Raw genomic sequence first — 13,719 nt, 5'->3', positions numbered from 1 at the left:
GAGTGTGATTCTATGCATCAGGCATATTAGGAGCAATCAGGTGTATGAGGCATGTTCATAGTCTAGCCGTAGTTAAGGCTTCAATCCTGTTCACACTTACCTGAGAGTAAGCCCCATTGGTTGCTGCATACAAGTGCCATCCAAATGGCAATGTTGTGTCAAGCAGCAAGATGGTGGTAGAACAGTATACTATATTTAAATAGTATCTTTGAAGAGTTAGCAGAGTTCACCAACCATTTTCATCCCATGGGCATATTCTGTTCACTTCTCTCCCCCAGATCCCCAGATGAGCACCCACAAAGACAGACAGACATAAAAGGAAGACATGTGTGTGCACCAACAATTTTTACTTTTTGAAGCGATCTAGGTAATACTCAGATCCAGCAGAATTAATCTGAGCCTTGAGAAGCAGGACTGAAAGAGGAAGTGGGGGGAAAGGGTCATTCTTTCCCCTTCCTCCTTCAGCTCTATGTACTTTTTCTAGGGAGAAAAGGGCAGCCACTTTCACCACCTTATGACCAAGGGACCAGGGAGGCTCAGAGGTTTCATGGGCACCAGAGGGATTCCTCAAGGGTGTCACTGCACCCGTGGGCATCATGTTGGTGGTCCCTGTGCTAGACACTTTCAAGAAGGAAGTAGTTTTCAAAGAAAAGCATGATTGGACAACTCCATATGATTGGAAAATGCAATCATATACAATCATAGCTTGGTTTTCAAACAGCTTACTTCCCGAACGTTTTGGCTCCCGAACATCGCAAACCCAGAAGTGACTGATCCAGACTGTGGCCTATTTATGGAAGCTGAATGTCTGACGGGGCTTCCACGGCTTCTGAAGCTCCTGCAGCTAATCAGAAGCCACGCTTTGGTTTCCAAACATTTTGGAAATCGGACAGATTTCCAGAACGGATTCTGTTCGACTTCCAAGGTACAACTATACATCACTGAATTTAGTCAGGAGCTAACCATTGAGGCTTTGTTTTGCTGTAGTGGCGGCCAAACTATCTTGATGCTATGAATTGTTATTTGTTCTTCACAATTCACAGGAAAGCCCACATGTACTTCAATACGCTCCATCAAGTAAATTCTTGCATAGTTACAGGCTGCAAACAGCTGCTGTACAAACACTCCAGGCAACTTGAAAATGCTGCTGTGAGTCCTAGGAAGATGAGAGAGAGAGAGAGTGGCATAGTGGTTAGAGTACTGGAGTAGGACCTGGGAGACCATGGTTCAAATCCCTACTCAGCCACAAAGCTCACTGGGTGACCTTGGGCCAGTCATTGTATTTTTGTGTAACCTACTTCACAGAATTGTTGTGAGGACAGAATGGGTGGATGGAGGCAAGGCACCTATTTTACCTTCTTTGGCGGAAAGGTTGTATATAAAATGTCATGATAAATTAATCAGGAAGTTCCGTGATTCCCCCATGGGAGTTATGTACCATTCTAGCCCCAGACATGGTGGAACATGAGCCTTGCAAAATTCCATATCGTTCCTACATCAGGAAACTGGAAATTTCCGTGGTACTGAATAAAAAGTGGAAAGTACTAGATGAATTCTGAATAGCTCCCCCTGCCTCCGCAAAACAGTGCACTTTGCTCATTCCCTATGAACTCCATATTTTCCTTATCAGAGCTGTGTTTTCTCTGAATTTCAAACTGGCATTATCTTAACACAGTTCACTCAGCTTCAGAGGCAGAAGAAGCCATTTTGGACTTTGCAGGATGATCTTTGCTGTAGAACTTTTGAGTTATTCTGGTCTTTGAATTTGGGGAGCAGGAGTTATTGGACACAGAATTCTGTTCCCCATTACCACACACATCAGGTGGGGAAATCAATTCAGTTTGCATTTAAAGGTGGGTCTGCCTAATTTGCATTTCCCATATACAAACAAACACATTTATCTTTTGAAATTCACAGCATTTTTTTCCTGAATTTTGCAATGCTGTACTCCATTCAAATAGGGTATACAAAAATGCCTGTGCTGGAGTAAGGGGTGCATAAAAATGCATATATTGGTGCAAATAACATACAAAAATACAGTACTGATGGGGAAATTGCCCATGTAAAGAAATGTGTATATTAGTCTAAACTGCAAAAAAGTATATATTTGGAGAAATTCATACTAAAATGCTGGTGAATTTTAATGAGGAATTTATAGAAATATATACTGCAAACCGATCTAGAAGAACGTGGAAAACTGAATTTAAGATTGGAAAAATGAGAAATTGACAGGAACTGAAATTGACATGTTCACACATCCCTACTTAAGCAGGAATACTTTCTGGGGCTCTCCTTTGTGTGCAGGCAATTTGGAAGGCAAAAGAACGTAAGGAAGTTGCCAGGTACTCACAAAGGTCAAATCTCCAATTACTGGCGCCGTGGAACAGAAATGGCACACAAAGGTCAAACTCGTATTTCTCTCCCCTCCCCTCTGCCTTCGTTAATTATTCCAGCCATATATGCCCCTTCTCCCCAGATCGGAAAATGTATGGTAAGGATCCTCTCCATACGTAGAAATGTTTGCAATCTTTGTGTTCAGCCTGGGAGCTACACTACTTTTTAGTGGAGTTTTGCAAACTTCCACTCTGCGTTTTCTCGCTAATTCATTTCAAGCACACTGCATTTTATTGGCTTATCTCCTAATTCTTTTGATTAAAACACAAGCAAAAACCAACCAACTTGAACAGGTTGAATGCCACATCTGTGCCGAAGATAGCGGCGCACTTATTTATGGCTCAAAGAAATGGAGCCCAAATTAAGCTAGCGATTGCCGTAGAGTGGATAAGCGCCCATTATGAATTATCCTTAATTATAGCGATTTCCTAAACTAATAAACCTGCTAAATCTTTATTGCAAAGGTTAGTTTACGCAGCGCATATAAAATCCGCATGTGCTACGCATCAGCCACCAGCTGTCTGACGGTGTGTTGCTATTGCTCTGAGTGTTCCCATAAATTTTATGTTGGTTATATTAAGACTCAGTCCATATCACTACCCACAGATGCCACTAGACATAAAAATTGCTCTCCAGCGAGCCTGAATATCCCTGGAAGCTACTTGTGGCTAATGTTCCATGTAGTATTTGTACGTGAAAGCAGCAGATTGAGGAGTTATTTACAGATGAATATTTCAATCCAAGTTAGCGCATAGTGGCCTACTTAGCCTGATTTTTTTTCCCTGGTTTATTTGTATGCTAAATAATTCACCAAAGCTCCTTGTTTACTTTCAATAGTACTTTCGGCGAAATGCAAACAAGGCAGCCAACTTCAGGTGTTCAAAAGGCTAAGCTGCTCCTTCTCCTACTCCCACCCCCCTCTTAAATGCAGGTCGGAGCCGCCAACATCAATGGAGCGTCCCTTGCATTTTGATGATTATTTGTTCACGTTCAACAGCCCTTTTTAGCACGCCAGGTACACGTTACGATGCTTAGCCCATTTATCCTCACTATAACCCTCTCAGTTAAGTGAGGGGAGTAAATTCACAAACCCTTGGCTGGAGCACATTAATTCATTTATCATGTGGGGAACCAGTGCCCCCCCCAGATGTTGCTGAACAGCAACTCTTGGGCCATTGGCCATGCTTGCTGGGGCTGATGTTGCCGTTCAGCAACATCTGCAGGGCCAAAGGTTACCCACCCCTGATGTATACCAATAAGATCCTTATGTAGACAAGGCAGCCCACACCCACACACAACAGGGGCAGATCAACCCAAGGAGTGGGGGACTCCAAAGCAGATTGGTGAATGCTGAGCATGCTCAGTGAGCACAGAATGCTGTGGGGAAGGGATGACAGAAAATGAGGAGGGAGAGTGGAATGCCATATTCTGGTAATGAACATGGCTGGCTGGAATCCTGAACAAGATCACTGCAGTGTCGGTCTCACTTCTTTTGTTTTGCTGCAGGCCCAGTTTCGTTCTTAGAAATACATATATCCCCGTTCATATATTATTACAGTGGTACCTCGGGTTAAGTACTTAATTCGTTCTGGAGGCCTGTTCTTAACCTGAAACTGTCCTTAACCTGAAGCACCACTTTAGCTAATGGGGCCTCCTGCTGCCGCCGCACCGCTGGAGCACAATTTCTGTTCTCATCCTGAAGCAAAGTTCTTAACCCAAAGTACTATTTCTGAGTTAGCGGAGTCTGTAACCTGAAGCGTAGGTAACACTGTACTGGGTTGTATCCAACTAAGGGCTACTCAGAGCAGACCCACTGCAACTAATGAACCAAAGTTAGCCATGTCCATTAACTTCAGTGGACCGGCGTTGGATACAATCCATTGTGCTGTTGCACTCAGACCCTGCTCATTGGCTTCCAATAGGCATCTAGTTGGCTCCTATGAGAACAGGATACCAGACTAGATGAGCCACTGGCCTGATCCAGCAGGCTTTTCTTACATTAACATCTTGGACGAGACACTCTGCCTCTATGTGAGAGAAGGAGCGGATCTCTCTTCATGGGGCTTTGTTGGAAGTACTTTTATAAAAATTTGCTTTCCCATTAATCTGGAGTGGGGGAATGAATCAATCTAACCAATTTACATCACCATCTTATGCATAATTGCTCAGAGTTTATTCCCACAGTTTTCAGTGGAACTAACTCCCAGTTAAATGGATGGATGTAGGATTGCAAATAGATACAGGATAAGCTAAAATCCTATGCACATTTCCCCTGGAGTAAACCCTAACGAACGCTTCCTTCTGAATAAGCATGCATTGGGTCACAGTTGTTCACCTAGTAAACAACAATTCAATTAAAAGTGCAAATAAAAGAGTGCCATTTCCACCAGTTTTTGGTATCTTCCTGCTTTTATACATATTTGTGTATTGCAGCATTTGGAACACATTTTATTCCCCTAGCTCAGGGCTGGGGAGCTTGAGACTTTCCAGTTGTTGTTGGACTCTAACTCCCATTAGCTCTGGACAGCTGTCAGGGTAATAGGACTTGTAGTCCAACCCCATCTGCAGAGCCGTAGGTTCCCTATCATTCCTTTCTATTCCCTTAATGAAAGATCATCTAACCCCTTTTATATCCAGTTCACCAGCAGAGCTTGCATCCTTCAGGTGAGGGCCTTCTGCAGATACCACCTTATCAGGAGGTTCGTTCCACACAGTGTAGGAATTGGGTCTATAGTGTTGTGGCACCTTTGGAATTCACTCTTCTTGAATCTTAGACAGGCATCATCTCCGTTGTCTTTTAGGCCTCACCTGTAGACCTTCCTCTGTCAGCAAACCTTTTCACTTGAGATCTTTCCCAGTCTGCATCTTAATTAATTGGAATTTCTAAAAGATGTTTTTATTGTTTTATCACGTGTTGTTTGCCTTCTTGGGAAGAAGGTATAACAACAACAACAACAACAACAACAACAACAACAACAACAACAACAACAACAACAACGGGTGGGTGGGTGTTAGATTTAAAAGACTGGAGAGAACTGCTTCCAGTTCAAAGCCCAGGCCTGCCTAGCTTGTAGATAGTTTGTCTGCTGAGCTAACTTTTTGTTTTACGACATTGATTTTCATCATTATTATTGCTCACCCTAAGAATTGCTCTATTGATATGTACTCAAATTCTTATTGTACAAAAATTGTAGACAACTCAGTTACAGCTATCGATGTATGTCTCTGGCTTGCTCTCTCCGCCGTCAGCCTATTTCAACCAAATATTATTCAGATGCTGCTCATGTTTCTTGCTATTGATTTTGGATTGTGTTCATTACATACTTCCTCGGCTCATGTACTGAATCCGCCCAGAGCACTGGTTTTCAGCTGGCGGGTCAGGACCTACTAGGGTGCTGCATCCTAGTCTCAGAGGCCAATTGTAGAAAGGGCACCAGTTCCTTGTGAGCATCTGGGTCAGAGGATACTGTCTCGGGGGGTCCCAGTTCAGTGGTATCTGACTCAGGTTCACTGGATGGACCTTGGTCTGCGTTTAGCACCCCCACAGCTTGGACAGTTTTCCCAGTGCAGTTGGTTCACCTGTCTTTCGGGGGCCTGGCTTCTTCTCATGGTCAGGTTCATGATAGCAGGTCATTGTTTTTTTAATGTGGGGAAGGGCTGTGGCTCAGTAGGAGAGCATCTGTTTTGCATGCAGAATGCTCCAGGTTTGATTCCCCAGTATTACCTGCTGGGAATGGCCCCCTATCCAAAGAGCTGCTGCCAGTCTGAGTAGACAACAGTGAACTCGATAGACCAGGGATCTGACTTGGTGTAAGGCAGCTTCCTGTGAACCCTTTCGCACTTTCAGTACCATGGTGAGAAATTTAGGAGTGCAGGGTCCCTTTATGATAGTCGCAGCTGCACCCTTTCTAAGATTATACAATAATCTTGTAATTCTGCAGTAATAATAATTAAGGATGCAGTGCAATGATCAGTACAGATCTCCAGGTGTTGCCTTTCAGCTGGATCTACTATTTTCTATATGGGCACGCATATGGGTAGATGATTTGGAGTGTTCCAATATCTTCTTTTGGACTGACTTCAGTTGTATTTTCCATGAAGTTCCATTGTACATGGCAGAACCATTGCCCACCATTCTCTTGACACTGAAGCACCTTGTGTTTTCGGTGTTCCCATATACTTAGCTTTGGAGCAGACAGTGGCTGAAAAGTCCCCCTTTTAATGCTGATTGGACAGCTCCAGGACGTTGCAGAAATAGTGACGAGTTTTCAGTCCCCTGCAACCCCAGACTGCTAACACCAGCACCCTTTAAATGTAAGCTTTTTTGAACTGAAGGATGAAGCATGGCTCTGATTTATAATTTAAAGGGAGGGGGGTCTTCAGATATCAGAAGTTTGGGGAAGACTTATTTAATTGGACAGACATCTGGCAATTGGCTTGCTTGGAAGTAGCTTCCCCAATCAAGCTGGCGAGCATCCTACCCCAACTAATTCACCAGGCCGTCAGTGCTTTGAACTGTCTCAGGCATGCCTAACAGTTACATGCTAGCAACTAGAGTAAACACTCTGGACAGAAGAGAAGAGGGGAGCGAGCGGGAGAGTCGCTGGGAATAAAGAGAGATTACAAGACAACCCATCTGCTAGAGCTTTGAATGGAATACCTGTCACCCCTTGTTATAAGGCAGAAGAACCCCAGCTTTATGACAATCATGTGGGCCGGCTTACAATAAAAGCAGAAGAGAAGCAAACTTAAACCTTTTCCTCCTGGCTGACATTGTGTCAAAAACATCATTTTTCAAGGAATCTCGCAGACAGAAGAGTGAGCCTGAGCGGAGAGTAAATGCTAACAAGAAATAAAAAGGAGGAAGAGAGCTCGGAAGCATCCACAAGTTTGGGGGGAGCTAAGTGGACTTCCCTACTGAATAGCCAAGGGAAAAAGAGAGAACGCAACTGTCAGGTATATTTCCAAGGCAATGTCAAGAAACCAAGTTGGTGTGTCTAGCAGGGGAGATGTGGAAAAGCATATAATAATTGGGATCATCTTGATTCCCTGCAGTTGTTAAATCTTCTGTGTACTACAGAGGTGGCCCAGTCTTTTGGGAGGGTGATGTGCAGTGAATTGTGTTGCAATTCTAAGTGTCCCTCCCTTCCAGGCTGTATTATTATTATTATTATTATTATTATTATTATTATTATTATTATTATTTTATTTCTATACCACCCTATACCCGAAGGTCTCATATGCACCCCTCTGTACATCTCAGCTACGCTGCTGAGCTGCAAAGTACAATAGCAAATAGTTGCACTAACTTCAGTAATTACAAACTTTTAATACTAGTCAGGGTAGACAAACCTTTTCCATTCATAATGCATCCTCATAATACTCATCTTCTGCATGCAATGCTCATAATCCTAGCCAGTGTGACTCTTTTCGTCCTGGCTTAAACATGGCAACAATTCCAGACACCAGAGACCCTAGGAAATGTTATTTTCCCAGGGTCCCAGAGTCCTTACTATGCCCTGGAAACTAAATATCCCAGGGCTCCTTGATAAGTAGGACACCACAGGGAACATAACAGGGTGTGAATTTCAGAATTCCACCCCCTCCCCCTTCCCATCCCCATTTTAGATGGGCAATAGTTTAATTTGCTGAGCCCAAATTGTAGCTGAGCTGGGGAGGGAGGTGGATTTCCCATAACTTCTTAATTTTGTTTTTGTTTGTGTGTGTGCTGTTTGAGGGGATAAAATATTTATTTGGTGCTTTTAACAGTGCTTTAAGTCACCTGGAGATTTCCAGGTTACAAGTGACAAGTGACAAACAGATCGAATTAATAATAACATGATAATGGTGAAAACAACTTATAATAAATGATTAGACATAGACTGATCACTATTACTCTTGACCAGGTATGCCTCAAACTCCTACTGGCATGAGTTGGATACCAGTGACCAAGGAGTGTACACCCAATGGGATTTTTTAAGCAGATCTCTGTATTACAAACTATTTTGGACTGAAGAAAGAAAGAAAGAAAGAAAGAAAGAAAGAAAGAAAGAAAGAAAGAAGCAAGCCAAAATCCTCCCAGGGCACCCTGAACATGTTGTTTGGTCCTTTTAAGACTGTCCAGCCCCTTGTTCTAATTATGAGGTTAACATCTAGCTTTTTCCAACCTCTCGTGGAAAATGTACAAATAGGGTGTATTCATGTAATGGACTGTTTTGGACATTGATTTTTGAAGGTTCGTTAGATAAATGCTGACATTACAGATTGATGTCTCTTTAAAACAGTGTCTGGCACACAACCATGGAAGAATCAAAACTATTGACAACGTTTGCTTGGAGGGCCCGCTGGAGGCTTCCTTTGCATTAATAGGATCCATCAATTTAGGTGTTCCTTAATTATTCTAAATCTGCATCTCAGAGCCGAAAAGGGTCTGTTCAGCCAATTTGATCCTGTACCCAGGTAATTGAGCAGTCTGTCCAAGAAAACAAATAACACAAGATGTGGGTTCACCACCATACCACAAGGTCTTCTTTTAAAGGCAACACATTTTGGAATATCTTTGTAGAGCCATTTACCCAACCGGAGCAGAGAAGACATTGATTAGTTGGGTAGCTCCGGCCGCCCCCAAAGCAATTGCGTGGTTCAGCAAAATGCATGCATGCAAAATAAAGTTGAGTGTGTGTGTGTGCGTGTGCGTTTATCCCCTCACCCTGGTACCATCAATAGATTGAAGACGTCGTTTGTATCTGCAAGTGTTTCTTTAATTAAGACCTTTTAAAAATCTTTGCTATTGATTCATTCCATTATCTTATTGATTAACTGCACTGGATTGTGTACTTGGTCTTTAGTGGGAAGAAACAGACTCAGCCTCCTGTCATTACCAACAGATGTGAACTGTAAGCCGTGCTCAGTGTCTGTGCCTGCCAAACAGTCTTGAGTTTTAATGAAGTACTACATTACAGGAGAGGAGCCAGTTGTCTACTGCTTATGGGATGACCAAGCATAAAGGTTCCCTTCCAGATACTCATAAACCAGCTGCATACCAGGGCACGGCAAGATATTCTGCTTTGCATCTGTATGTTAAAATGAAGCCCTTCTTTCTCTCTCAAGTAGCGTATTATCATAGGTGACCCACAGATGTCGTTTCTTTGCTGTCATTCAAATTTCCATATTGAAGAGTTGGTTGACATTAATAAGAATTTGAGGGGCAGTATTCAGCCGCTGTGACTCAGCAGTGCAATGATTTCTGCTTGCGCAATGGGAATCCTCCCCTCTTCTCCCACCCCCACTTACAATACTGCTCCAGAGGAGTTTCTTAACCTAGAACACATTTAGGGGACATATGGGGGTGGGGTGGAGAGGGGGAGAACATCCCACAGCACAAGGAAAAATCAGTTTGGTTGCCCTTTTCTGAACCTTTTCCAGCTCTACAATTTTATTTTTATTTTTGAGGGGAAGCTATCAGAACTGTGTTCCAAGTGCAGCCACACCACAGACTTGTATAATGGTTGTATAATAGTGGTCATTTTATTTTCAGTCGCTTTCCGAATGATTCCTAGTATAGAATTTGCCTTTTGCACAGCTGCGGCATGCTGGGTTGACATATTCACTTGTGTGTTTGTGATAATTATATATACTTACGTATTTATCTATTGTAAACCATATTGAGATTTTTCAGATAGTAAACAGTCTATACATAGAAGTAATTAATGAATAATAAATAATTAACACAAGTTGTGGGATGTGGACTCTGACCACCCAGTCCTATGCATGTTTACTTAGAAGTGAGCCCCATTGGTTGTATCCCCCCAGAAAATGCCATTAGGAATGCATCCCTTGCTGTTTGGGAATTATTGGATCTTTGTATATAGCTTTGCTTTTAACTTGTTTCTCTCCCCCACCCCCCCCCCCCGTTTATCTGAACATTGAACTCTTGGTTTTAATTTTGTGCACACCAGATGGGATTCATGATTGTTTGTAATTGTTGAGATAATTTGTATATGTTAAGGGGAATGCAAGTTGAGTGGTTAATGTGCATAACAACCAGACATTGTGCACCAGGCCTTATGGAGAATGTGCACATAATAGTTCCATGAAGGGGGAATTGTGCACATTTCCCAGTCAATATACATAATATCCAACAGTTATATTGAATGATGAAAGATAACCTTCAGCTGTTGTTTCTGAGTGCTTTTGAGCACACGTTAAGAAGGGCTTTGATTGGTGGCTTGATATGTGTGTTACTCTGATAAGGCCTACGCTGTTCACATAGGGCAATAGCCTCTGACCCACACTCTCCGGTGCGAATACAGGAGGGAGATAAAGGCCTGGTTTTCTCCTGGCATTCTTGAAAGTTGCCTTTGGTCTCAGTAATGGCATGCCTTGCCTTCCCATCCCTCCAAATAATCGGAACCGGTTTCAGAATGACAGATTTAAGTAGAAAATTGGGTAGTGTTGGTCAGGGGGGAGAATCACACGAGGCGCCTGTCAGTTTCATGCACCAAAAGGTCAGGCCTGGACTTGGCACATTAGAGCAGCCCTGGCCTGGATTGGATGATGATTCTCTTGCATGGGGAGGACCCTGGTTCAGTGGCAGAGCACCTGCTTTCCATGCAGAAGGTCCTGGGTTCAGTGTCATTTCCAAATAGGGCTGGGAGAGACTCCCTGTCTGAAACTAGAGGAGTGGGGAAGTTCCCCCCCCCAGCTCGAGGGCCACATTCTCTTGTGGGCAACCTGATGGGGTCCATGTGGCAGTGGTGGGCAGGGCCAGAGGCAAAGGTGGGCAGAACAATGACTGCCATTGCACACACCCTCAAGCCCTTTTTTTATCCCCCACTCCAGGCAAGCGTGAGTCACAATCGCAGTTCAAGGTCATGTTCCAGCCAGGCAGAAACAGCCAATCAGGGTGTGAAGCAAGATGGGAGAAGGGTGTGGCCTGGGGAGAGAATATATAGCTGAGGAGCTTCCAGAGGGCCAGGTAGAAAAATCCAGGGCTGCATTCTGCCTCCCCACCCTTGTAATGAAGTTTGCACAACAGGCTTGAAGGATGACAGGCCTCCTTTATTTGTTTATTCATATTTCTAACTCACATTCTGTAGGTGACATTCTGTAGGTGACTTAGAATTTAAAATAATAATAATTGCAAACATTATTCAGTGCTTCTGGGAGACCTAGTTGCATTCTGCTTTCCCTGCTAATTACCGTTAAGCAAGGCTCAGTTGTCCCGATGAACATTAATATGTCACATTGTCCTTCTTTCCCAGAGCTAACAAGAACTTTTTAAAAATGGATATAATTTTTAAAGAAAACACACAGAGACGCAAAGATGTATTGGAAAATAAATTCTGACACTGCCAATCTTGGACAAGTTATCGTTCCCCAGATGTTACCAGCATTTTATTACAATTATTAAAAAAAAGACAATCACCCACCCAGCCCGGTTTTTATATTGTTTTGATTATTGAGATTTGCCCGCAGATCAACTGAGCAATTAAAAAATCTCTAAATAACATTGCCTGAATTGTCAGACAAAGGATGAGTTTCCCAGTGGGGCAAGGTTTATTTTTAAAGTGGATCCTTCTATCTTGAAATGTCTCCTACCAGCAAATGATTTCACTAATTGGAATAAACAGAAATATTTTTGCCAGTTTAACAATCCATGACAGGAGCTGAAACATTTTTTTCCCTAATAGGCAAGGTGAAATAATTTCAAAATAGCCACTTTAATCTGTCGTGGAAAATCAGCCCAAGAACCTGATGACAATGAAAGATTATGGTTCAAACTGCAAGGTCAGTAAATTGATTCATGTGTTGCAGTCCTTCCTGAACTATTCTACTTCAGATTGCATTGGGGGGGGTTGCATTTTTTAATGCTCTTCTTTTGGAAAATAATAATAATAAACATCCCTGCATGTAGAAAGTTAGCCCATCAATATGAAAGTGTCTAACCTTTCTGTCCCCCAAATTAATTTTCTACATGTAAGGAGATTCATACCTGCACTCTGAAATACAATGGTACAGTCCAGGAAGGACAGAAGTTTGTTCCCCCCAAATATGTGACTCTGACCCTGAGGTTGTCAAAAGTCCCTATGATGTGCATTGCCCCATCACACACAATGTCTCCATGCCAACCGTGCATATCCCCAGCGGGTGCAGAGGAATTTCTCTAGAATATCTGAAGTAAGGAACAGGAATTATTACCAAGTATTTATAACCTGGCCTACTTGAAGCAGTAGGTAGTGTGTCAGCTCTTGCATGTGGAAAGCCAACATTAAAATCCTTGTTCCGCTATGACTCTCTCTAGATGACCCTAGAAATCTGCTGTCCTTTTAAATCTAGTTCACAACATTGTGGTGAGAATAAATGGGATAGCTATCGTAAAGCAAGTTGTGCAGTGAAATGTCCTAGTAATGATTAGCAAGAATGGCAAATACAATGGTGAGCTGTCTTTGTCATTCTAACTCATAGAATGTGTGAGCGTCTGTAGAAACCAGCCAACAAAATATGCAATTCTTGCTTTCTCTGCTTTTGTGTTTGACCCCTCCCTCCACTGGAAGATAGCAGAGAAGGAAATGGGGCTGAAAAGGCCTTCCCACCCTGATCTAGTGGTTCATAGACACATAAGAAGCTTCCTTATGCTGAGCTAGACCTTTGATCCATCAAGCTTGTCCACACTTCTGCTTCTCCCATGCCTAGAAAGCACAAGTCTGAGTGGTTTTCTGCTTGCCCTGTGCTTTCTGTGCATGGGTCCGAGCAGTTTTGCCCTTGCCCTGTTGCTTTCCCCCATTTAGTGCTAAATCGGAACAAACGGCGATCCATGGGAAACCCGCTTGCTGTTTGCTCCAATTCACGGCTAAACTGCATGTTTTTGCAGGGGGAAACAGTGGGGCAAACAGAATTGTGGATTAGCCCCAACTGTCCTTGGCTCTCTGTGGTTTCAGACAAGGAATCTCTTCCTTAGAGATGCTGAGGATTGAAGCTGGGACTTTCTACATGCAAGGCAGATGCCCTACCAATGAGCTACAGCCCTTCCCCATCTTTGAGCAGGATGACAAGGAAAAGGCAATCTGTTTGCATCTTCATCTTCCTCCTGCATCTTTATCTAGGTTGAAGCTCTTCCTTGGACTAACATGCTAAACTCACTACTCCATTGCTTTTGCATTTAAAACATAGTGTATTCTGCTGTGCCATCAAAGCGAAATGAAATGTTAGGGCTTTCTCAGCTTTAAAGGCTGAGAATCAGAGTTTTTTATTTTAATTTTTGCCTGCAGAGACAATATATCACGCTTTATTAATGGTGGGCGGGATGGGGGGAGGAACCTTAAA

At 42.9% G+C, this 13,719-nt stretch overlaps 1 protein-coding gene across 7 annotated transcripts in view; it reads left to right on the top strand.

Annotated features, from left to right (window-relative positions):
* Nucleotides 1-13,719, top strand: part of FTO (FTO alpha-ketoglutarate dependent dioxygenase) — a 262,862-nt gene that overhangs the window by 208,283 nt on the left and 40,860 nt on the right. The window contains exon 9 of one of the 7 annotated variants that reach the window (XM_083626306.1): nt 5,196-5,249. The exons of the other annotated variants lie outside the window; for them this stretch is intronic. Coding sequence (XP_083482432.1) covers nt 5,196-5,208 — 13 coding nt within the window. The 3' untranslated portion in view covers nt 5,209-5,249. Of the gene's footprint in view, nt 1-5,195; nt 5,250-13,719 lie in introns of those variants that run through there. 7 annotated transcript variants of the gene reach the window in all.

Source organism: Podarcis filfolensis (genome assembly GCF_964270895.1).
Source record: "Podarcis filfolensis genome assembly, chromosome: 8".
NCBI lineage: Eukaryota > Metazoa > Chordata > Lepidosauria > Squamata > Lacertidae > Podarcis > Podarcis filfolensis.
This window is presented reverse-complemented; position numbering and strand designations above follow the sequence as displayed.